Here is a 25,199-nt window from a genome sequence, read left to right as displayed (position 1 = left end):
CGTGAAAAGATAGGGGCCCTACAGATTGGTGAAACCTCTCGATGAGCAGTTGGCAAAGGAGGTTGTACCAGAGAGGAATCTCTCTCAGTGCCTCGGTCAGTAGGACCAGCAGGTCGGGATGCCACTCAGCGTGTGGCCACAAGGGAGCCCACCAGTGTCATTCTGAGGTTCTAAGATATTATCCTGTTGATTATCTGACGAATCAGGCAAAAGGGAGGGAAGGCGTAAATGTCCAGATTGTCCCAAGGATGTTGCAGAGTGTCTTCTGCTGAGGCCCAAGGATCCAGAACAAGCAAACAAAACACCTCCAGTTTCTTGTTGTATCAAGCTGCAAAAATATCTATCATTGGCCTTTCTCACAGATGGAACAACCTTTCCGCTAAATCCAGGTGTAGCGACCACTCTGTCCCCAACAATTGACCCCAACGACTCAGCTTGTCTGCCCCTACATTCCTCTTGCCTGGAATGTGTATGGCTAAAAGATTTTCTGCCCACTGGTGCAGTTGTACTGTTAATTCGTGAAGCTGACGGGAAACAAACAAAAAAAAAAAATTTCCTCTACATGACCTAGGTCACATGTGTAGTCATTTTATTTCTATTTGTGAACCTAGGCTGGAAGGGAATGAACAGGTCAATATGAACTGTTATCAGCAGGTCTCTGTTGCTAGTTTTTGCATGTGTTTCAAGGGGGGGTTGTCCATCACAGAAAAAATGCTCCTTTACAAGACCTAGGTCACATGCATATTCATTTTGAAGTGGAAGAGGTTCACCTTCTATTGCAGGCCAGCTATTATCACTCAAAAAGATAAACACGTTGAGTGGAAGGGCCTTAATCACTGCAATGATTACTCTGCAAACTAGTCTCTGCTGGGCCCTAACTATACCAAAATCTTCCTGTTCTAAGAGAATGAAAGAGTATTGGGATTTCTTGACTGATCTCTGTTATTGGTAAGGGTACAGTGTATGAAATGGTCAGGTTAGCCTTGGTTATCAGATGGTCACATTAAAAACTATTAGTCATAACCAATTTAAAAAAGTTCACAGGAAACAAAAGGATAAGGCAGTTGGATTTAACGACCCCTGATTACAAATTGAGGCAGTGACACAAAAAAAGTAATACAAGTCAAAGGCTAATCATCCAACACCCAAGACATAAACAAGTAACACAAGCTATGTTACTGTGAACAAGTGTTCTTAAGTTCTCGGCAATAAAAACTTCCTTCGTAATACATCATGCTCACTAGCCTTGCAGATCATATAATAAGAAAATATCCCTGAAGAATCCATTTTTAATGAAGACAAAATCCCTCCTATAAAACTGCAGTAAGGGTGCCTTTATTGCAGAGAATTGATAGCAAGGGGTTAACAACAATGAACTTTGACATATTGCAGCCTCTAGGTGGCCATGTTTCAAGAAACAAAGGAACTACTGCATCAGCTAGAGATGCAAGCTCTTGTAGAGAAATTTGAAGAACCTATGAAGGAAACTAGCCATAATAAGACAACATTAGTTGGGTAGTTTCAGCCAACAGTGTGCTTAGAATAATCCAAAACAAAAGGAAAACAGAAATATATACTGAAATAATCTAAAAAAAAAAAAGGATGAAGTGATACAAGAGTAGAGATGTCTCGCTCAATTTACCAACTTTAAAAGACAAGTTAGAATTCCAAGCTTAGTCAGACTAACTTACCTATGACCACAGAATTTAGACTTCACCACTGACCCTCTGTTGCTTCCACAAGCCACTAAGGATGGTTGGAAGTTTGTTCACTAAAGATGGTTGGAAGTTTCTGTAACAAATGTTTTTTCATATGACAAGGACATTTACCCTGCACTAGTACCTCTTATCCAAGCTTTGGACCAGTAACTGTATAAGCTATCGACTTTTGCTTATGCAGTAGTTTGTATAAAAATAATTTCACAAATATTTTATACATCTGGCCATTGCTGCTTCAAGAATACTGCAAGATTAAGACCATTTTCCTATGAGCTTTGTTCATCATTTGCTTGGTAACAATATCAACTTGCATAATGTAGGAAAACCTTTTTCATAGCATCATAACTTAGGGCTCTGGATTTTTATATAATAGATTATTGCCCATATTTCTAATGATTACCTAAGAATTAATCTTATGGCTACATGTTTCTTGGGAAAAATCCTAAACTTCTTATGGCTGCAACATGTTTCTTGGGCTAGGTATACAAACCAAAGTCTTTTAACTGGCAAACATGCTTCATGCACAGCTGAAAGTTTGAATGAACATAGTTACAAGGTCAGCCATATGGTGGCACTATTGAAGTAATGTGTTGACCCTCCTTCAGTCGAAGAAAAGGATTCTTGAGGACCAGAACCTCTGACATGCTGATATTCTCTGGAAGAGCCAGGCTAACTTCCTTCAGGGAGAGTACAACGAGATGCTGGACTGGAAATATTTCTCAAGCCTTTATTACTATTAATACTGGCATCCAAAGAGATTGGCATTGAATGAGGCTAAGCACTTGGCTCTCTAACTGAGCACAATGAGAAACTCAAATATGGGAGACAGAAGGGATTGGGGATCTCTCTTGCAAGAGAATGCTGTAGGTTAGAGCACAGTGAAGATGGCTGATCATCCCTTCCCACTCATTTGTCCTCTAGATAGTGTTGGTGGAGAGGGTGATAAGCTAGCAAGCAGACAGCACTCAAGAAATGAGGAATGAGTTCTCCTCCTGTGTCCACTGGGGCTTATATGACAAAGACGCCTACAAGATAATTGAAATCTTGAATATCATCTATCATAGCTATGCTCCCTAGATTGAGATGACTATTTATACTTCCTAAAAGAACGTTTGGATTTACCTTCCCTCCTTTTCTGTCTGAATAAGGAACAAGAGTGTCACGATGATCAAGACACTGACAATGTTGGAGAAGAGGAGAAAGACCTTTTTGTCTTTTCACATCGTACATTAGCCATCCTGTGACTAAAACTTGTAAAAGATATTAAGAAGAATACTTGTTTGGAGAAGATCAGCAGGAAGGACAACTTCAAACAATTGTTCATACTGTCAAGTACAAACAGTAGGTGTTGCAAGAGATGTGGATTTTGCACATACATTTATCAACTGGCATTACCACCACAGATGACTTGGAAGATGAGAGTTGCTTACTCTTTACCAAACTATCAAGAAAGGTGGAAAGAAGGGGCTACCTGGAACATTGAGTTTTGGCAAATGTGCCTAAGATACTCACATAGAATGATAATTCATCACTAGAGTCAGAAGAGGAAGATGCCACTGTGGGAACATCAGCCCCAGAAGAGGCTATACTATCAGACAGAATGTTATGATATTTTGGGTGGGGAAGAGTTAACCTTTGGCTCACAAGGCATACTCTTGAATGGTGGTAAGGGAATAGGAGATAGCAGAAGAAAGGACCTCTGGTCTGCTGACTTTGCCGGAGTATAACTCTCTGACAAAGAGGCAAAGGCATCTTGTTCTTACCTCACAGTGAGAACAAAAGTATGTGGGTTCACAGAATTAGGAGACATGAAGTGAACACATGGTCACCCAAGACCCTCACATCCACATTGCTCTCCATGCGAGAGAAAACACAGCAACAGACAATGCAAATTATAACCAAAAAAACCAAGCAGAAAAACAGAAACGAAGGAGTGAAAACTCATCAACGTTCATCCAAGGACAAGGTGAGAGCTCTTCACAAAACAATAAAAATAACATGACACTTTACATGCTGGGAGTTTTGCTTGTACTCCTACTCACTCACTAGTGCCACCATATAATTGACCTTGCAACTATGTTCACTGAACCAGTCAGCTATGCACAAAAGATATCTTCCACTTGAAAGGTGTCTGTTTGTATTCCCGTAGGAACAAATAGGTATTCCACTGTTAAGACATGGATAGCTTCCACACTTGATAGCTAACTAAAAAAAAATGATTCTGACTAAAATAAGGAATATCAATTTTTAAGATTGAATAGCTAAACTTCAAAAGGTGTTTGCAACACTACAAATGACATTATGATGACAAAGTAAAATCTTGTAAATATCTACAGGTGCAGTAATTAAATAGGTCCTGACTTCAAGTGGCTTATCACATAATCTTCCAAATACAAGATTTCCAGGATATGCAACTTTATACATTACAGTACACTATAAGATTTGAAGGATATGCAACTCTGTTTTTACTTAGACAAATATAAGCTTTCCATAATAAAATTAAAACATTCTTGCACTTTTCTGTGAATCCATATATATATTCCTGTGGGGTTGTTACCTTGGAGTTGGTAGTAGTCACAGTATTGTTAGTGGTTGTGGAGGTAGTACAAGTTGTAGCAGATGTATTGCGACTATTTGTGCGGCGACGATGCAGAGAGGGATCACGGTATAGACGGCATTCTGTCTTCACTCTATTAACCTGGTCATTTGGTTGATCTGCCTCAAGGGAATGGTTAGGGCTATTGATGCTATCATCAAACACAGAAGCAGCAGTTGTAAGCCCCAGAGGAGATTCTTGTAAGCTACGCATTTTCTCCTCAAAGGTTGCGGTGATGGCACTCAGCAAGTCACTTCCTGCAATTAAATAAAATCCTATATTAGAAATATTGTAATGTTAAACAAATCTGTATAAATTATTATTACAAAATTGTACAGTATAAGCATTATATTGTGTTACAATAGCTAGCTTCATGGTTGCTTTTTTCAGTATATTTAGTGTAAAATGCAAATTGAAGCATCTAAACCATATTAACAAAAGCCATCAAAATAGTATTACAAGGTTTAGTCAAATTGACAACATTTAATCATTTGAGATTCTGATTGCTATTTAAATTATATCTGCTAGCCTAAATTCTACACATATGACTACAGGCTAAAACATTATTGCTACCACAGCACACCACCACACATAGCTATAAAGTGTTAAAGCTTTTTACTCTACTCCTACCCTCACCTTCCTTGCCTAAACTTTAGCATACTGAATATTAGCGAAGAGGCCCTTGGCTGCCCCCATAATCGAGGACTTGGCAACATGTGGTGGCTTTTCTGCCACTACAGTTGAAAGTTTGCATGGGGCTGTAAAGGGGATGCCAACATAAAGGACCCTTTTTCACACCTTAACAACACAGTAAAATGCATTTGTAATAAAATGTATATGATATTACATCCACCTAATAAAGTTTTAACAATAATACTTCCTACAATCACGTTCATTCCAAAAAAATAACACATAAATGCATACTCAAGATATAACATTAACTGTAAATTGACAATTTACGGAACAGCATGGATACAAAATTAAGCATTTCAATCCAACACAAATAACTATTGCAAGGGAAGTGAATTATGGGTATATGAGTACTCTCTCCATAGTGCATAATGTATAATTTTCTAAAAATGTTTAGATATAATCCTGGAAAACTCATCCAAATTCTTACTTTTCCCAAATAAAACCAACTGCACAATTAATAATTAAGAATATAAAAGTAATTATTTCTGTTCCAAGAGTCTTCATAAGTTTAAATAAATTCAGTGTAAGGAACACATACTAGACATGCTGTCAGGAGTTCTCAATAAATAAATCTAACACAAATTGTTTCAGATATAAAATAACTGCTTTTATGTAATCAGAACTGAAAGGGAAATTGAGAGTAAAAAGGTTTTAAAGGTGTAACAAGAGGAAAAGCTTACATTATGAAACAAATGTTAGAAGAGAGTGGAAAGTTACATGGACAAAGAGAATAAGAGCAGAGGTACAGTAAAAGGAATGAAAGGGGTTGCAGCTGGGGACCAAAAGAACCATAATTAATACCTACAGTGCACTGATGGCACTACCACCTCCAGGGGCTTTCAGAGAGAGAGATGACAAGTAAAATGACTGGTTTGAATATGCCGAAATCCTAGCAAGCTAATGCTTAATCAACTATAAAGGATAATCTGGCTCATGATATAATGGAAATCTCAATAGATGAATAAAAGCAACTTATGATGGGTGCATAAGTCCTGTACTATTCCATGCAACAGAAACACTGCACTGACAAAGAAAAATGGAGGAGCCAATGAAAAGTTATGACAACAATGCTAAGCTTATGGCCAGAGTGCACTGGGAAGATCATGCTATGAACAAAGAAGTAGGAGATATATGGTGCCTTAAGGCTAAAGACTGAGATGAGCTGAACATACGGTACAATGAAAAGTAATGAAGAACAGTAGCAGATATGGAAGTAGCATGAGAAAGACCTTTAGTGCAACCTGGGAAATCATGGAAAAGGGGATAGAGGATGGTTATGACCTGAAGGGAATTCAGAGAGAAAGTGCACAGGACAGAGAAGAGTCAAGTAAATTCATTTTCTATACAAACCCATGAAAGGAAAAACTTGCATAACATTTATGATGATTCTGATATGAAGGAAATAGTTCAAGCCACATATGAAGCAACAGCAACAGCAGGAATAGGAGCAGAAGCAGAAAAGCAGGTAGGTGCAGCATCTACAATAGCTGGAAGGTATGTAAATGGGAAAGAGGGTCATGGAAGGAGGCCAAAAGTTCTTTCAACATGCATAAAAGAATGCAAAATTTGAAAGTTTAAGATCTACTAAGGGAAGATGGGAGAAAAGGAACACCCTTAAAGAAAGAGAGGGAGCTTGTAAGGAAGACCTTGTGAGTCAGAGGGCCAGGAGTCAAGTTGAGAGGGAAGAGTAGTCACAGAGCTCATAATCTACCATTATTGTTTTTTATCCCTACCTGGGTGACTGGCAAAGCTCCTTACTCACATGTCTTACCCTTGCACTTCAGATCAAGAGTCACACCCTTAGGTTCAAGATCTGTCAATTTCTTAACAATTCAAAAAATTCATGAGGATCTGGCTCAGTGGTAGACAAGCCTCTGCAAATCTACAAAAGTAATTTTATAGTTTTGAAATGGTTAACTCTGTAGGGTAATCAGTAAAGAATGATGTACACCAGGTAGATAGACAGTAAGTGATAGTGACAAAGAATATGAAAAAGTAAAGACTGCACAAGAACATCATACACACATACAAGAAAGAATAATTACATGTAAGCATATTAAAACACAAGGGACCACATAGGTTAAGAGAGGCCAAATGAACAGCATAAACATAAACAGCAAAGAAACTCCAGGGTAATGGTGAAAGCCAGCCGTGACAACAATATCATATGAAAGTTTAGATAAGTAATGAAGATCAAACTACAGTACTGCCAAATTTTTCAAGTAAGAGATGATGTAATTCAAAGACAAATAAAAATGAAAAATGTCCGGAGACTTCATATCTCCACCTTGGATGAGCAATTCACCATCCAAAGCACAACCCCCAAAAATGTTACATGCCTCTCTACCAAAATCTAACCACTTCTTGTCAGTCTTGATGTAATGATTAAATTTAGTAACCTAACCTACAGTGGTGCTTAAGTTTTCTTGTGCCTGAGGCATTTGAAACAGGTCTGGGAATCCACCACTAAAAGGTCCCTTCTCCACAAAAGTTTCATATCCTATTGCTCCCCAAATTTTATAAATTTTTGCCAATCAAACAGCCCACCTTTGGATAAAAGTTTTGAGAAATACACACAACCACCAAGTAATCCTCAAAAAAAAAAAAAAAAAAACGTGTACTTACAAGCAGATTGTAAAAATAATAGAACAGACAGCTACCAAAAGGAGTCACTCTCAAAGTAAGGAACCATGAAAACTGAATGCAGCAAAGATGGCACGGGATGAATGATCTCCCATTAAGGATCTTTTACCCATATAAGATCCGATTTTGTTTACCTTAATTTAAATTCTAGATAATCTGTTCTTAAGACAAAAATAAGTCTTATATATATAATGTCAGGTATTCCTTGAAATTTCTGCCAAAAGACATTTCACTATGGAGAGCACTGTGTATAACTAATAAGACTGAAAAATATACAATAGTCATTTGTGTTTTAAGCAGAAACTTAAGAGACAGTTTAGCAAACATAAACAGTACAATACGGATAGAAAATTAAGCTATGTTCAGGATTGCAAACCTTTCTGATTCTAATGTGATTTGCACTTTTCAAATTTTTAATTTCTGAACAAAGTTTCAACAGAAAGATGGAGGCACTTAAGAAAGATAGGAACATTAAGCAGACCTGATGGCAGCATTAAATGGAAAAGAGAAAAGAAAATTAATTACTAATGGGAATGCGACCATGACATATAAAATTGAAGTGAATTAAAAATGGCATTTCATATAAAAAAAGTTGGCATACATTAAAGGTTTACAAAAAAAAAAAAAGGCATGTATGTACTGGAACGAGCATTTGCTAAGCAAGTTATTCAGAATGCACTATTATTTTTGTAAATTGCCTATTCACTGCTAATACTGATCATACTCCTCTTCTGCTTGCTGTGAACATTTTGCCTATACATAATTCAAGTTCTTACTACTGTACAAAGGATCTCCAGAGGACTATACATAATAACCCATGCTCCAGTTGCTCTTCCTATGACATATGAATTTTTTCTACATACTATTACATGCTTAATGCAATAATCAATAAGAAAATTGCAATAACATTCAATGGAAATCCAATTAAAATTATAACTATATTATACAGGTACGTATTAATCAAGACAACAAATTCCCAAAATTTTTTAAGAGAAAATAAATTTTTTTTAATATGCTATGTCATCACATTTCAATAGATATTCTTACTACAGTACCATACTTTAACATATTTCCTTGAATATTCTTCAGATCTAAGTTGCTGTCATGGAATATTAGCACAGTACTCTAAAATCATAATTTATAGAATACAGTATGAAAACTTCTGCCGGTGAAAATCTTAAAAACTTGGAAAGGCATATGCCAACAAAAATTTCATCCCCATTCAATCAACAGTAGAGGATCTTTAAAATTGTACAATATAATATAAATCAGGAAACAAACTAAATCACATTTGTCCTCAAGATATTGAAATTTAAACTCTTAATAAGAAAAATGATTGTGCCAGGGAAATCACCCTTTATTACTTTATTGTAGTACAGGTAACTAGTATTATATATTTGATATGGTATACTTCAATTGATTGTTTGGTAACTAAACTTGTACTCACCATCATCAGGTGGTGCTTGTGAACCATCTCGAAGAGAATCTAATGAACTACACCGCGCCATTCCCATCTCGGGTCCATTTAAAATCTGAGGAAATAAACTGGAGCTCTAAACTGGTCCTATACCGACTGAAATTTTAAAAACTCATTTTTAATAAATTACCTTCCAAAAATCACAAAATAAAGACCTACAATATTTATGTGGTCAATTAACAGCAAAATGCCAGCATGAAATCAAAGCATATACATATGAAACAAGCATTTTAGCAGTACAGAAGACTCCTTATTATAAATCATTACTAAACCAGGTGAAAGTTATACAGCAGACATTCTTACATCTTTTCTTGTGAAAACCAATGGCCATTGAAGTGTTTACAAAATTCAGTACTTGACTTACACTAGTTTTTTTTATTATTCTGGCTACCATTGTTTTAAGTATAAGATCATGGGGTTGTCTACACTTAAGCAGTACTAATTGCCTATTAGCTCTCGCTCCTGGAAAAAAAAATCATACATCCATACCTTAATCATTTAATCTAATGTGTGCTCCAAATGCATTCAGCTCACAAAACATAACTAAAATAGAAGATAGTCCCCCTACAAAACAAGGTCATGGCAAAAACTTTCCTAAAATTAAGGATTCTACAAAAAATGGAGTTCCACTAACATATTCTAATCTAAAACAGAGAGAAATGAAGTTTGGGTTCCCTATATGGAGTGCCAGGATGCACACCCATACCTGGTCCCTGTTGGCTCTGGCTCTCTTCAGAGTGCCATTATTAACCACTCTTTGTGTGTCAAAGGTGGAGGGGGACTGAGGGATGTTGACAGGCTGAGTCACATTCTCAGCAGAGGATCCACGACGGAGGGGTCGAGGGGAGTGGTAGAGACGACTGGGAAGGATGTGATGCAGAACCGAATCTTTATGGCGTCCAAGTTGAGGTGTATTTGGGTGGGGGGTTAGTGTAGAGCTAGATGCTGTTACTTGAGCAGGACGAGACTGCGTGGAGAGATGACTGGTATGTGGTGGAGGGCGAGGGCTTTCAGGATAGATAACAGTCTGACCAATTTTACGTGTTGGGGTTAATTCAGCAGCACCTTCAACCATAGAAGGAAAGAGGGATGGGGAGGATGAAGATGATGTTAACCCAAACATGATGCCAGAACATTTACTTGATTTTTTCTTTTTTGTTCTACAAGGAGATGTTGGTGGTGGTGACTGTGATATGTAAGATTTACTAAGATCAGTCTGGCCAGTTTCACTTGCTTTGTTAACATCTTCTACATCCCTGTGATCAGATGAACGAGTTAAACTACCATATCCGGAACTACTGGAGGAAGAAGTGGAACCTAAAGTACTATGTGGAGATGCAGTATTATAATCAAGCCAACGAAGTGACTGCTGCTGTGTTAAGCCATGCTTTGAGTCTGTGTTTGTTTCACATGCCATTCCTGCAGTTGGTGCATTAACTACTTGAATTAATGGAGGCTCTGGATAGGTAGCAGTAGTGTTAGATACCTGGGTGGAGACATTAGTTGTGGGTGTAAGTGAGGTGTTAGAGAGGGGATGGTGAGAGAGCGCTGCAGAGATGAGTGCAGCCTGAGAGCTACTGCTGGAACCCTGAGATGCCAAGGATCCTCGCTCCCCACCCACACTCTCACTAAGGCCTTGCATACGCCACGAGTAGTCTGAGAATTTGCGTACAACCTCTGAAAATACAACACATAGTGTATAAGAAAAACTGAAATATCACAGTTTAAGTGCATTAACTATTTCACCAGATCATTAAACATATTAATCTTATTACCATCATATTTAACACTTAAGATTTTTACAAAGAATAACAGATTTTAAAAATTGTTTAATTCTGTATAGGCAATAAATTGAAAAACTGGGCATCTGCAATCATGCTTTCTTAAAAGCTAACTGCACATACAGATGAAGTAACCTGGGTAAAATATGTACAGTGACTACATAAATGAAAAAAACTATGAAATTAAATATATTACTTGAGAAACGGTGGAGGAATGAATTTCAGAAACTGTGGGGGATGAAGCAATTATTTCACATTTTCCCAACATGTCTCTGATATTAATGTTGTGGTACGTATACTTCCAATGAGAATGCTTAAGATTCACAATTACAAAAATTATAAAATTACACCAAAATGGCTGAATAATACACAAACAGTACTTACACACAGTACAGTATGAATAAAACAACTCTTCTTTAAATGAAACTTACTGAAACCAACTGAAAATCTATCCCATTAAATCTTTCAACACTAATGGACACTGCAGTGCCTTGTCACCATAATTCGAGTTTAAAACACCAGCACTGAATGTGATGGACTAGTCCTGACATCTGCCCAACTTTAATATTTTGTTTCTAATTTACCAAAGGCCTGCTGTAGAGTAACTATTAAAATCCTTGAATTGATCTACAGTATTTACATTTACCTAAAGTGTAATGTTAATAAGCCTAATTACTGTATTCAATACAATGACATTTGAATTACTATAACATTACAGGAGAAAATCAACTTGGGTCCCATTTTAACATGCTATGATTTTAAGTACAAACCAAAAATTGTAACAGTTAAAAAAATGATTATTTTTTAATGTTTCCAAGAAACAAAACCATATTTTATTTATGTTATATCTGCTGTCCAAAGCTGATGTGTGCAACTGAGTATATAAGCTGTGATTACTGATGGATAAGTAAGCAGTACAAAAGGAAACTGGTCTCCTTAAAGTCAGTGAATTGTTCCTCTGACATTAAATGAGCCCATTCTCCCAGGCTAAGATTACGGGACTAAAGGAAGAATTTTAGTTTATAAGACCTAATAAAATTTTTGAAAATTAGATGCATTCTCAAATAATGTGAAGTTATAATCCCATTTGTGTGCCGAATAGTGCAATAAAGAAGAGGGAAAGTCAGACAGATCTCACATTGATATGAGAACAAGTGCTAGTAAGTTTCTACACTTTGGAGGAAGAGATCAAAAATCTTCTGAACCTTACATATTCTACAACAAAAGAATAATCATGAGTTGGACTGACCTTCTGGCAACAAACAAAATCCAAGTAGGTTTGAATACATGAGATAGGTACTTGAATTCACAACATAGGAACAGACTTAAAGGTTGATTTCATTTATCTATGCTTTTGGAACATAACCAGTCCCTCTACTGACAAGCACTGCAAAAACTCAAGGCTGAATTCTTAACTTTAAATTACAGAGCTGTAAGGGTAACCAAGACATTCCTAATACTGCATCTAATACAGCAGTAAAGAAATAAGATCAAATGAGAAGAATGAAGACACTCCAGTAACCAAAGAATGTAACTCTTTGGGCATTTACATCAACTTTGAATTGTAAATTTGCTCAACCTCCAGCAGTTACATATATACAAAATATAAGTTTGTTTTGGACAGTAACACAACCTGACAGAAAACAATAAAGATCAATATAAAAACAAACTTTTATTTAAAAAAAAAATAGAAAATTGCTGTTATGGTAATGAGCACCTTTATTACTTCAAAATGAACAATGAGACATTTCATTAAATCAAATTAAATTTACTTGCACTGATGAACCTTCACTCAACTATACTATGTTTTAAGATAATTTACAGTAATTACACATGAATCACTCATAATCCACGATGCAGTGAAGTACTAATCACAACTAGCAAATTTTTATGCAACTAAAGTTTATTATAGAGTGCTTGTGACTAACTTATCTGTACCAGCTGAACCAAGACTGTCATATAAGGCAACCTGACTGTAGACTAAATTTAAAACTTGAAAAAGGTAAGCAATATAAAAAAAAAGTTTGATATTTTTTCAATATTTCAATGAATTTAGTATTTAAACATGCAACACTTCTTTTTCCACATTTCAGTTTAAGGAAAACTTCCTTACCATTTACAGGATTTAACGTGGATAACATTTACTACTTTTGAGAATATCTAGAGTCAGTTTTTATTTCAATGATTATCAAAAACAAAATTTCTCCAATGACTTTGCTAAAAATGACTGAAAGTGGATTATTATCCAAATAATGTTTCAGAGACCTATAATAACTATTCCATTACACAACAATACCTGTGAATACGGACATAGTATGAAATCTCATAAGAAAATTTCAAGTTTGCATTCCCTGGACATACAAATACATTTTTAGGTCTTAAAATGCCAAGAAAATGAAAAAGACATAAAAGGATTAAATAAAAAAACCACAAGTCTAAATATCTAAAAAAAAAAACTTACCACACAAAATTACATTTTATAGACAGTCAGTTTACAAAAGAGAAATTTATAAATGGAAACAAATTATGTTGGTAAAATGGTAAAGATCTCATTCTGGAACAAGAAATATTAACAGCCTGAACCCTTGCGTGCCAAGTTGCAAAGACACTTAACCTCTTCTAATCTAGTCTGGCAACAGATTACCCTGCCAGTGATGCTTAACCCCCTTTTAACAAATCTTGGTCAGTTACCAGTTATGTTTACTTATCAGAGTCTTTCTAGACAAAAGTACGATGGAATTCTGGGAAAATAAATTTTTCTCATTATTAAAAAAAATAAACCGAATTTTTCAGACAAATTTCTTGTCTTTAAAAACTTATCAAAAGACTCATTTCTATTCAATATTTTCATACAAGAAAGTGCTTATAAAAATAAAAATATTAATTTCAACATGATTTTCTCAGAAAGGCTTCAAATTCAGTAGGCTGGGAGGTACACTATCTTTTGCACATCTGGCACACAATGGTTAAACGAACAGAATTCTGTCTTCTTTAGTTATTTCCCCTTGTTATAAAACTTAAATATGAACATGAGTTATAAAGTACAATTAAGAAATATACTGAATACAGCCTCCACGTAATTTTCTGCTCTACGCTAATAGAAAAGCTGACAAATGCATATTTCTTTAGTCAATGAAGTACAGCAATCAGTACTGGGTTATAAAAAATAGATTCAGCCATATAAAGTATACAGATGTCCAGACCACCACTAGAGCACTTAAGCTGCCTGTTTAAAATGGATTAAGAAAACAGAAATAAGGCTCCTGAAGTAGTAACTGACAAAAATGTATACTGTACTGTACACTGCTTTCTTGACTAGGCTAGTGTGCAAGAACTCCATTTAAAAAAAGCTAAAATACAGGATACCCATAATGCCAATATATGACAATCTCTGTGCACACTTTAGTATAGCTCTAACCAACTGTGTTGTGTATTAACTGAAAAAAATAAGTTAAAAGTAGAGAAGATCTAATGCCAAGACGAAAAGCAAAAAGCTATCTATCCACATAATATAAATTGAACTTGATCATGCATATAGCAACCTTTTGGCATATGCAAGTTTTATTTTTTCATAACTACTGGTATTTAAGTACAAGTAAGTACAAGGTTTCTACAGTGCACAATTAAAAATTTGATATAAGACTATGCTTCTTATGCCTAATGCCTATTCTATTAATGCATCTAAAAAAAAGCAAGAACATGCACGATAAACAGTAATATGATAAAATACACCAAATACGTGTCAAGATCATGCACATAACAGCATGCACTTTGTTAGTGATATAATCTGTTTCTGTTTTTTCTTAATGTAGCAAAATACCTCAGAGAAGCAGTTATTTCCCTTAGGTTCAATGAAGCCAGGGTACTAGGAAGGCTCTGCCACAGAACAATCATATGTATGAGGTTAGTAATTTTATTAGCATTCAAATCCACTGCTAAAGTATGGGGAATTCTAAGTAGCTACTAAATTTAGTAACCAATTGTTATTTAATGTGAAAATATATTACCAAAATCAGTTTCTGGCATCACAAACTCCCTTCTTAAAGGAAACTACCTTGTATAATACTACTGTGATGTTTGGAAATTAATCATTATTTCCTAAACAATATACCAAAAGCAAGAAGTCAAAACTAATGGTAATTTTGCATACAGTCCTTAAATTTCTTGTCAAAGTGTCATGACAGGTAAAGGTACTCTTATAACTCATCAGATATCAAAATGTTTGGTACTGTATGACTAGCATCAAGTTAATAAAAATAAGCTATAAACATGTTACTCAGAAAAATCTGAAAATGCATAGTATGAATGCATATCTATGAATGCATTATAAAAGAATGAAAGGAAACCTGTACATATAGGAAAGTACAATCCACTCTAATGCCTCCTATTAATTAATGTTTAATTTCCCTTGAGATATTCAAATCTGTAACTAAACTGTCAGTGAATCTGAAAGCTTCTATAATAGCCAATTACATCACTGAACGTTTCTGATTTCTTGACCTGAAATCAATAGAAAAATGTCTATACATCATTCTTTATGACACAAAATAATGTTATGTAAAATGAAATAAGATTTAATACACTTTGAGCTTAACATTTCTAGACAATTTTTTTTGCTTCATAGTGACAAATCATTGTTTTACAGTGTCTTATTGCGCAAATGTAAGCAGTTCGACTAAGTCATGAATACTACCTAGTTACTAACTCAGGTTAATTTCAGAAGAGACAAAATGACAAGGAGACTTGGTAGAGACCAAGGGAGCAAAATGCCAGTTTAACATTGGTAATTGCCTGAAAATCAAAGAGGAAGAGCCTTGACTATATACAAAGATGTCTTCCTTCATACTTTCAATGTCCCAATATAGAGATGATAACAGAGCAAATGGAACCTAGGGTCAGCCATTCAAGTAAGGGGTAAAGAAAAGTTCAATTAGCTGCCACCCTCTTTCATGGAGTATTTGAAGTTTGTTATTCTCCTTAAATGACACAGTAGCCAAAAATATGGCAATTTCATGGGTTAAGTCTCATGTGAGGTACACCTTATAAGCCAAAGCAAGAAGGATCTCGACCAAACATTTAGGAATTAAGTTGACAGCAAGATAGAAAACCAAGATGGGTTTTGAGACTCACAGGGCTTGCCCAAAGGATATGTTCTTAAAAGAACACTGAAAACTGGAGCAAGGTAAAGCTGGAGTGGTTTGATACCCTAGCAGGTATATCAAAGGGATTGGCTAAAAAGTAACAAAAAGCAATGCTGCAAATAACCTTTAGTGCTATCTACTGTTTATAACACAAAGCAAACTGCAAGCAGTACCCAAATGCAGGGTAGCTTCTAATAAAGGCAAGATGTGTGTCCACACACAAAACCACAGCTGCACCTATATGTAAGTCTGGTAAGACTGGGAAAAATGAGGGAAAGGCAAGACAGCCTCTATTGCTTGGAAACCAAAATCACTGGTAAATTACAATCTTGGTTTTGATCACCAATTTCACCTTGGCTCTCTTGGTCCAAGATCTCTCTCAATAATCATGTACAAGAAATAAATACTAGTGAAAGAAAGGACATGTAAAGATAATCATAAAATACAAAGTGCTGCTTAATGTTTGAAGAATACATCCGTCAAATATGTGGAAGCACAATCAAAAATAATTCAACATGCTATAAAATTCGACAGAATGAAGACATCAAAGTTTAAACTACTACATGCATATGACCACGTTGACTTAGATCTAAACTGCAATTGTTAACTTGTGTCACCTGACCTTGCCACCCCAAAGTCACCATCCCCATACTGTGATAGTTAAACCTGTATGCGCAAGTACAGTACAGCTAGTTTAGCTGATGTAGCCTAAGTCTACTGGTAATCAGTAATTCAATTTCTGAGAACCTTTAGTGAGAGGCAAGAGGGTTACATCTAAAAGGCCCTACAGAAATGGAGCTAATTCCAAAAATGGAAACTATACCTCAGAGGTCAAAAGTTATTATGATTCAGAAAAACTTTAACCAATAGGGCTAAAATCAATCTGACAGGCTTGGGGGCTGGATCTGAAAAGTATTCCAGTAAAGAAGCTAGCACCCAGCTATGAAAGCCAACTCATACAGTGCAACAAAAGTTACTGGAATTTAGAAAATCTTTAACCAAACTTTTTAAGTTTTCTATGTATAATCCTAACATTGCTGATGGGGTGGACTGGATTTAAAAAGTATTCCAGCATGGAAGTTATCCTCCAAATATAACATAGTCATACCTAACAAGCTTCTAAAGCTACTGGGATTTGTGAGTTTTCTATGTACAATACAATCTTGATCCTGAATAAGGTCAAAGTGACTGATTGGAGGAGATTGGATCTGAAAGGCATTCCATTTAAGAAACTACCCTCCAAATAATAGTCATACCTTAAAGCTTCCAAGGCTATCGAGACTCAACCTCCTATTTCTGGACAAACATCGGGTATCACTATAAATTTCTGATTTTTCCAAATGAGTTCATTGGGATGCTTGTTCATATAAAACTTAAAAGATATGCCAACAAATATAGCATCATACTTTGTGATACTGAGGAGGAATGGAAAGCAAGGTATACATGATGTGGGAAAAAAAATGGTAGTCAAAAAGTAGCAGCTATGTCTGACAGTGCCAACGCCCAGCAAAGGTGATCAGAACTGGAGAGGAAGAGAGGTACCTTCATCCACCTGATTAAGCAAACCTATGACTTGTTTGGACCTAAGACTTTGGTCTAACTCCCTACACAAGCAAAATAAGGTACTGTAAAAAATGGTGTTTCCATATTACTCAAGTACTTTAACCAAACCACTGAGTTAAAATTGACTATCACATTACTGGCCTATGTATTTTCACAAGACATGCATATGAATTTACCATGAGAAAACTGTTATTCAAGAGATGATAATGTTCAAAGAACAAACAACCATGATTGCCATTTATCTTGTCTTTTCTCGTTAAGCTTCTGTACCATTTTCTCCCATTTTAATCTTTCCCACCTAATCCAGAAATAGTACATTATTAAATGTACTGTACCCTGTCAGTTTTTGTGATAACATTTGTATATACAGTACTGTATTTCCTGCCGTCAAAGATGCTCCAACCTCCAAGACTCCCTCACTTTTGTCTAGCAAAATTTGGAAATAAAAGTTGCACCACTTTCACAAGTTGAAGGCTTTCTTTTGGCTCTTGTGCATATTTTCAGTTCATTTGTTTTTTCTAGGCCATTAATATTTAATAAGCTGAAAAACTTGAACAGATTACACAGTAATACACATGGTTTAAACTACCCAATCATGTTTCAGCAGAAGTTTTTTTGCCCAACAAAATCTCAGTATATGCAAGTGGATGGAGGCTACAGCTGACACAGTATTTGAAGATTTATATAGCACCGGATGAGGGCTTATGCAGTAAATTTTCTATCATATACAAAAGAAAATCTAAACACCACAATGTGAAATATCAGAATTACAGAATGAAAATATTTATGATAAAATTAATTATCTGGATGCTTACCTGCTGTTAAAGTTAGCTTACAATTTTGCGCCGTTAGGTGCGATCAGCATTCAAAATAACCAAAGGAATTATGCTTGGCTGACCTGCCAAAACTGTCTCTGTAATCACCTGTTTTCTACCAGGTGGTGCTGGAATGTTTACTTTCTTGTCAGAATTCTTCATGATCACCCATAAGATGTGGGGAGGCTCGATGGGTTTACAATTTAACAGTAGGTAAGTATCAAGATAATTAATTTAATCCTAAAAATTTTCATTATTTAGGGTCAATCTTACCTACTGTTAAAGCTAGCCGACTACCATATTAATTGAGTATGGTGGGTTAGTGCAGCAAGCGAAATAACTGTTTAGCGAAGCAAACTAAAAACTTATTTTAATGAGGCGAAAGAGCTTCTAAACATTCCTGCCTGTTGTGTTAAGCCTTCCTGGTGAGTACTGTAACCAGACATTGAAACCACAGTAGGATATAAGGCCCTCATAGTGAGACTTGTCAGAGGATCCTTACAGGAGAAAAAGGACTATCTCGTAGTAATAGTGACTCCTATGCCTGAGTCAAAAGCCCATTACCGATAGTCCAAAACTAAAGACAACTACCATCTTCAGATATGAAGGTGCACTCCTATACATCAAACTGTACCTTCATACTTTACAAGTATTTTCCTCAAAACAGCTAACAGAGGAAAAGCATAAAGGTCTAGATTTGACTACCCTTGAAGAAAAGCATTGTCTGCTCATGCCTGATGATCCTGGCTAAGAGGGCAGTAAACTGGGAGTTTCTGCTTTTTGGCAGACCTGTGCATGAAGTGACCTTCCTGATGGAAGACCTTGCCTTTTCTTGCCAAGTTGGTCTGCGATAACACTGCTTCTCCCTGGGACAAAATGAGGTAAAAGAATGATGTTCCTGGACTCTGTCCAAAAGACAGGGAAGTTTCTTTGTTAGCCTGAAAAGATCTCTCGATTTGTGCCTCATTGCCTCCTTTTGTAAGAAACAGAAGTTGAATTGTCAGAATAGACCCTTCCAATCGCCAAAAACTCGAGGATGTTTATAAGCCGCTTGCTCTTCTCTACAATCTGACACCCTGAAATTGTATGTTTCTCAGAATGGCTCCCCAATCTGCCTTCGAGATGTCTGAGGACAATGTGAGGTCTGGGTTCTTGAGGTCTAGATGCAGACCCATCAGCAGTCTTGACCGATCTCCCCACCAATGTAGAGAACCCAAACAATCTGAGGGAACTACTACCGAAACTGAGTCCAGAAGACATGACCAGTCCAAAGAGTACTTGAAATGAAACTGAAAACTTCTCTAAAGAGGCTAAATGTCCCAATAGAGACAGCCATATCTAGGCTGGATACCGATGGAGTAGCATCCTGAGAACCAGCTCTAAGTGATACACTTCTGAGATCACCTCAAAAAGTGCCTTAACACAATCAAATAGCTTAAACTTCTTATTCATTTTAACAGAAGCCGAGGTAGAAGCATACAAAAGAATGCCAATCAACAGATTCATCTGCAACAAAAGTGGAACAATGTGAACTATGAAAGGCTTAAAATCTGGAGGAGAATAAACCAAATCAGGGCTAAAAACTGTCAAGTCTAAAGGAAGAACCAAGACGGAAGAAAATGGTAAATCCAGGGACGAAGATGGTGAGACGATAAACCCCAAAGAGGGAGACTTACCCGAGAACATCAGCAATGGCATCACAGCATGCCAGTGGTAAGTATCAGATGGCTGGATGGAAGAAAGCAGAGGGTTCTCATATGATGTCACGGAACAAGGAGCCGCTGCACGACACTATAAATGGCAATTGCCGGAAAGCAGGAGCCCGTGCCAGCACAAGGCTGGTTTGATCTAGATAGATAAGCAGCAGAAGAGGAAGAGCCATTAGTACAAATAGGAACAGTTATCAAAAGTTGATGAATACGAGGTGATAGAAGGGGGAAACTAAGTGGGGGAGGGTTAATGTCAGAAACAAGGAATATGGACGGTACAGGGCGAGTACATGATTACCAACAGAAGTATTGATGCGCAGCTCAGAAAACTACTGAAGTAACTGTAATAACCTGTCTATAATCCCTAAATAACTCCACCGATTTACATCACTCTCTCAAAAAAAGTTTAACACGTGAGTCGGTTAATGCGAGCGCTAATAAATCTTTTGGAGAAAAACTCAAATTCGAGCTGGAAGACGGTAGAGAGGTGGTGAAGGGGAAAGACCTTGGCCCCAAGACACGCATTGGTTCCCTGTTAGTGGAAAAGACCAACAGACACAGGGAAACTATGGGGAAACCGCAGTCTTCACCCTTAACATATACAGTCAAATGTCTTGCTGATAAAAAAAGAATATTCATCAATTTACCTATCATTCTTTTCCTTAACCACATAGGAGCATAAGGAGGAGGAGCAAAGGAAGATGAGGAGCAGCAGCAATACCAGGAGGAAAAAATTAAGTGGACTTACGGCTGGCCCTAATGAATTATTCTACATGAACTATTGGCCTCTCGCATCTTCCAATACTGTACTTCAAAAAATTATTCATCCTCTCATCAGACCACTCCTTACTTTCTTCACAAGAAGAAGAAAAAAGCACACTTGTTATCCCTACAGGTAGGCTAACACATACAGTGTGATCGTGTACAACTGAAACATTTGCTTTACACAAAACTTGTTTCTATAGAGTCTAATGCTTCTGTCTCAGCTTGCTGTAGATGACATGATGCAAAAACAGAAAACAAAAAAAATACCATACAGGAGGAAATCAGCCAGAAACAGTCAAAATTATTAATACCTATTCACACTGTATGCACAAGGACATAGCATGAAGAATTCTGACTAGAAAAAGGTGATTACAGAGACAGCCCTTGTGGGTCAACCAAATGTTATTCTTTCATTTATTTTAAATTCTAACTGCACCTAATGGCATGAGGCATAAGTTAACTTTAACAGTAGGTAAAATTCATCCCAAATAATAACAGTTTATTGCACAGTTACAGTTTTTAAAATCACCTCATGAACATGACATCCCAAACTGATCAAAATAAATATAGAATAAAGTTTAAAATCCACATAATATAGATATTCAAATAACAAAAAATTCTAAACTTCAAAATCAGAAAATATTTTGCACAATGTTCACATTAAATTTTGTAAATACACTATAACAAAAGACAAGAATATTTGATTACGATGGTTTGGCTGTAGTAAGATTGACGGGTAAACCCCATTTAACATACCAGTAATAATGTACTAATATACATGTAATTTGCCACTTATACATTATACTTCATTCTGAGGTGATATGTAGGCATTCTGAGGTGATATGTAGGAGTTATGATTATTGTCTAACAAAACTAACCTTCCTTTAGGGTGCAAAGCTTATTTCACACACACACACAAAAAAAATGCATCTTCAACAATGGGAAATACAGTACTGTACATTACATACACCAACAAACCCCATATCAATGTAAACTTGGCTGCCATACTTTCATTGAATTGAAAACAGGTTGCCTGCAATTTTGTGGGTGCCATATTAAATTTTTGCAAGCCATACCTGGCCTATTATCTTTGCTGAACATAAGATTCATACTTCAGGTAATGAAAATTGAGGGGAAAAAAGTTTCTGATGAAAAATCTGATAAAAAATGAAATGGAACTTCCTCAATAAGAATAGTTGCAAAGCAATATTTACACTAACAAAATGTTTCTCTAAAAAGAGGAAGAGGAAAGATTGTTAAAAGCACAGAAGATTACAAAGGAAGAAATAATTAAAAGTGTCTGATAAAGAAGGGAAAATTAATCTAAAAGGCTCTAAGATTTACAGTGACCTTCAATTACAGTATTACACATTCAAAAACAAAATCTACTTTATTATCAGCATCTCTTATGAAGCACTATCAACTATAAAAAGCTTTTTTAAATAGTAATAAGAACAATACGTGGTTTTAATACTCTGAATAACTTCTAGGGTACCATTTAAGAGCCATTTACAATATAATAAACTGTTAGAGGATTATTTCTAATGACCTCACCCTTTCTACATCATTTACATGCATCCACACACATCTGTTAGGATAACTATCTGGAAGTTCTTCTCCATTAGCTTTCATTTATTTATTAGTTTCAACCTTAATTTCTTAACATACCTAAAATGCACCCATATGCACAGGACATACAAATATTTAACTGTAAATTTAGTCCATCATAATGGTCATTCTTTTTTTCTTTTAACTATAATTTGAACTGTACAAAAACATACAAAAAAGCTATATGCCAAACACTTTAGCAGCCAACTCTAACTGCACAATGCATTCGGCAAATTTTAAGACTACGAGCATTATGTAATATATATCACTATAGGATAACATTAAAAGACAGAAAGATAGGAATATATTAAAAACTTAATCATTAGTGATTTCTGTTTACTGCACTTTAAGAGCTAAAATTAGGATAAATATTATTTACCATACATGGCAATTCTTATAGAGATGCAAATTCAAGTAGCCAAAGCTACAAATAAGAAGCATCTACAGTAATTAATTTTTGAATGAGTTAAATGCTTACCTGTTGGATTATCTGCTAACTGATCCAGAATGTCTTCGGACTCCATATCTTGCTTTGCCTTTTGCCATAATTCTTCCAGCCTTTTTCTCTCAAGGTCACGCCTTTCAGTTTCTCTCCGGTGTTTTGTTAAGTCACGGTGAAGCATGGCTCTTGTCTCCATTTCAAATCTTCTGATTCGTTCTTGTGTGCTAGCGCTTAGACCAGCATAGGATCTAATGGCCACCTCATCTCCCAAAAGAGAAAGTGGCTCTGGAGCTAACTGACTAGACTTTTGGCTAGTTGGCATACTGGTTAGAGTAGAGGTACTGGAAGACAACGATGTTGTACTAGCGCCTACACCATCACTTTTAACAACACAGAATAAACGTCCATCTTCCTCCTCTGCAATACCAGACTTTGAGTGTTCACTGCCACTAGTTCTATCACCAACCATGGAATTCTGAGATGCACTAGAAACACCTGATGCATGACTCTGAACACTCATCAAACTCATGTTTGAGATTTTACGTTCACTCATTGGCTTTGGATCAGGTAACTCTACCATGCTTTCCATCTGCTTCATGAGCAGCCTGTTTTTTCTTAGTTCAGCCTCCTTATCAATATCTCGTTCCTCAAAGCCACCCTCTTTGTCACTATTAAATTTAGAGTCATCATTCACTTTATCTTCTAGATTCTTTTTGTTCTTCACCTTGTACACCTTCCTATTAGCTGCAGATATTATGGAAGATACAATGTCTTTCTTTAGGTCTCCCTTTAGATTACCTGCAAGGGAGAAGTTTAAACTAATTACCAAACTAAACAATTAATCACAGAATTGTCTAGAATTAATCAATACCTAGGAATACTAAAGAGTCTAAATTAGTATGTAGCAAAAAAATCACATTAACTGAAAACGACAACAGAAAAAGCAAACTACATATACAACACACAATATTTGTATAGCATCTTGCTCCACAAGAAGTACAAGTCAATTTCAACATCTAAGTGTATCCATGAAAGCACCCAGTTTGCTTTGTTCTTGATAGTGGTAAAATCTTACTACTGTATCCAGTCTCTTTGCTTTTGGGAGAAAAATCCATTAACCCAGTCTTAACTCCTAAATATAATGTAAAACTAAGATATTTCTTGAGTAATCTCTAGCAAAAGATGAGTGCAAAATTCATTACATTCAACAGACCTTCAACTTTGTTTATATTATGAAGTAACATTGACTGACTGGAAGGTGTCTCATGGTCTACATGGGTTGACAGATGTTCTCCTGATGGACTCTGAACATCAGAAGAGTCAGTTACCGGTGGGCCTGAGTCTTCACCATCTTCCTCATTGAAAAACCATGCAGCCTGAAACAGAATTCATACATTAATGGGACTGACTCTTACCAATGAAGTATTTAATAAGAAACTCCACTGAAGCTGAAGCCAATTTGAAATAAATAATTACAGGTAGTTACCTGACTAATCAGTGTTTCTACAATACGACACTGATGAGACATATCAGTAACCATTGTGACCATGTTGTCATCACCAGACCGAACGAGTGTTGGTCCAAAGACAATAGCTAGATTCCGAACATCCATCTTGTTATATTCACTTTGGCTGACAATGAGACTTAAATGCATCATCAAAAATCGCAAGGTTTCATAATGGTGATCAGGTAGCTCATGCACCTGAAAGATACAGAAAGTATGATTATAGACAGTTGCTTTATTATTGTATCCTTGCATTATCATTATACTATGACTTCATAAATTCTGCAACATTCGGAGAGTGAAATTATTAGTGCCAATAAATCAGTAAATTCTATGGGTTACTTGAATGACTAAGTAATATTAAATTCTGGTCAAACAAAAAACTTTGTACTCTTACAATTCTCTTCAGTTCCATCATCCTCTGACTGGGATCCTCTATTTTACTAGCCTCTATAAAATGAGGATAGAGCTCACAGGTGAAGAGAGGATCTGGTAATTTTTGGAAGAACTGCTTCAACATGCTGGAGATCACATTTACATCAGACCATCTGTAAAACAAAATATTCATATTGACATAATTATAACCAAATACATTTAAATAAGTAGCATTCTTAATCTAATTCACTAAATGAGCATAGCAATTCTTTAATACAATTACAGTACTATATAGTTCCAATCACAGCAGCGTGCCAGTTCAAACACCTAAGTTTAAAATAGCCATAGACTAAAAAAGTACACAGCGTA

General features: G+C 36.0%; 1 protein-coding gene across 44 annotated transcripts in view; it reads right to left on the bottom strand.

The window, feature by feature from the left end:
• Window positions 1–25,199, bottom strand: part of RhoGAP19D (Rho GTPase activating protein at 19D) — a 569,022-nt gene that overhangs the window by 12,217 nt on the left and 531,606 nt on the right. For 24 of the 44 annotated variants that reach the window (XM_067113644.1, XM_067113647.1, XM_067113630.1 and 21 more), the window contains 7 exons: window positions 24,853–25,003; window positions 24,438–24,653; window positions 24,165–24,327; window positions 22,988–23,749; window positions 9,834–10,804; window positions 9,098–9,182; window positions 4,276–4,571 (listed from right to left, as the gene is read on the bottom strand). In XM_067113644.1, coding sequence (XP_066969745.1) covers window positions 4,276–4,571; window positions 9,098–9,182; window positions 9,834–10,804; window positions 22,988–23,749; window positions 24,165–24,327; window positions 24,438–24,653; window positions 24,853–25,003 — 2,644 coding nt within the window. Of the gene's footprint in view, window positions 1–4,275; window positions 4,572–4,950; window positions 5,113–8,026; window positions 8,132–9,097; window positions 9,183–9,833; window positions 10,805–14,728; window positions 14,785–22,987; window positions 23,750–24,164; window positions 24,328–24,437; window positions 24,654–24,852; window positions 25,004–25,199 lie in introns of those variants that run through there. The other 20 variants (XM_067113638.1, XM_067113641.1, XM_067113652.1 and 17 more) reach the window with 13 other exon arrangements.

Source organism: Macrobrachium rosenbergii, chromosome 12 (assembly GCF_040412425.1).
Source record: "Macrobrachium rosenbergii isolate ZJJX-2024 chromosome 12, ASM4041242v1, whole genome shotgun sequence".
NCBI lineage: Eukaryota > Metazoa > Arthropoda > Malacostraca > Decapoda > Palaemonidae > Macrobrachium > Macrobrachium rosenbergii.
The sequence above is the reverse complement of the archived record's forward strand: the minus strand, read 5'-3'. Positions and strand labels throughout refer to the sequence as shown.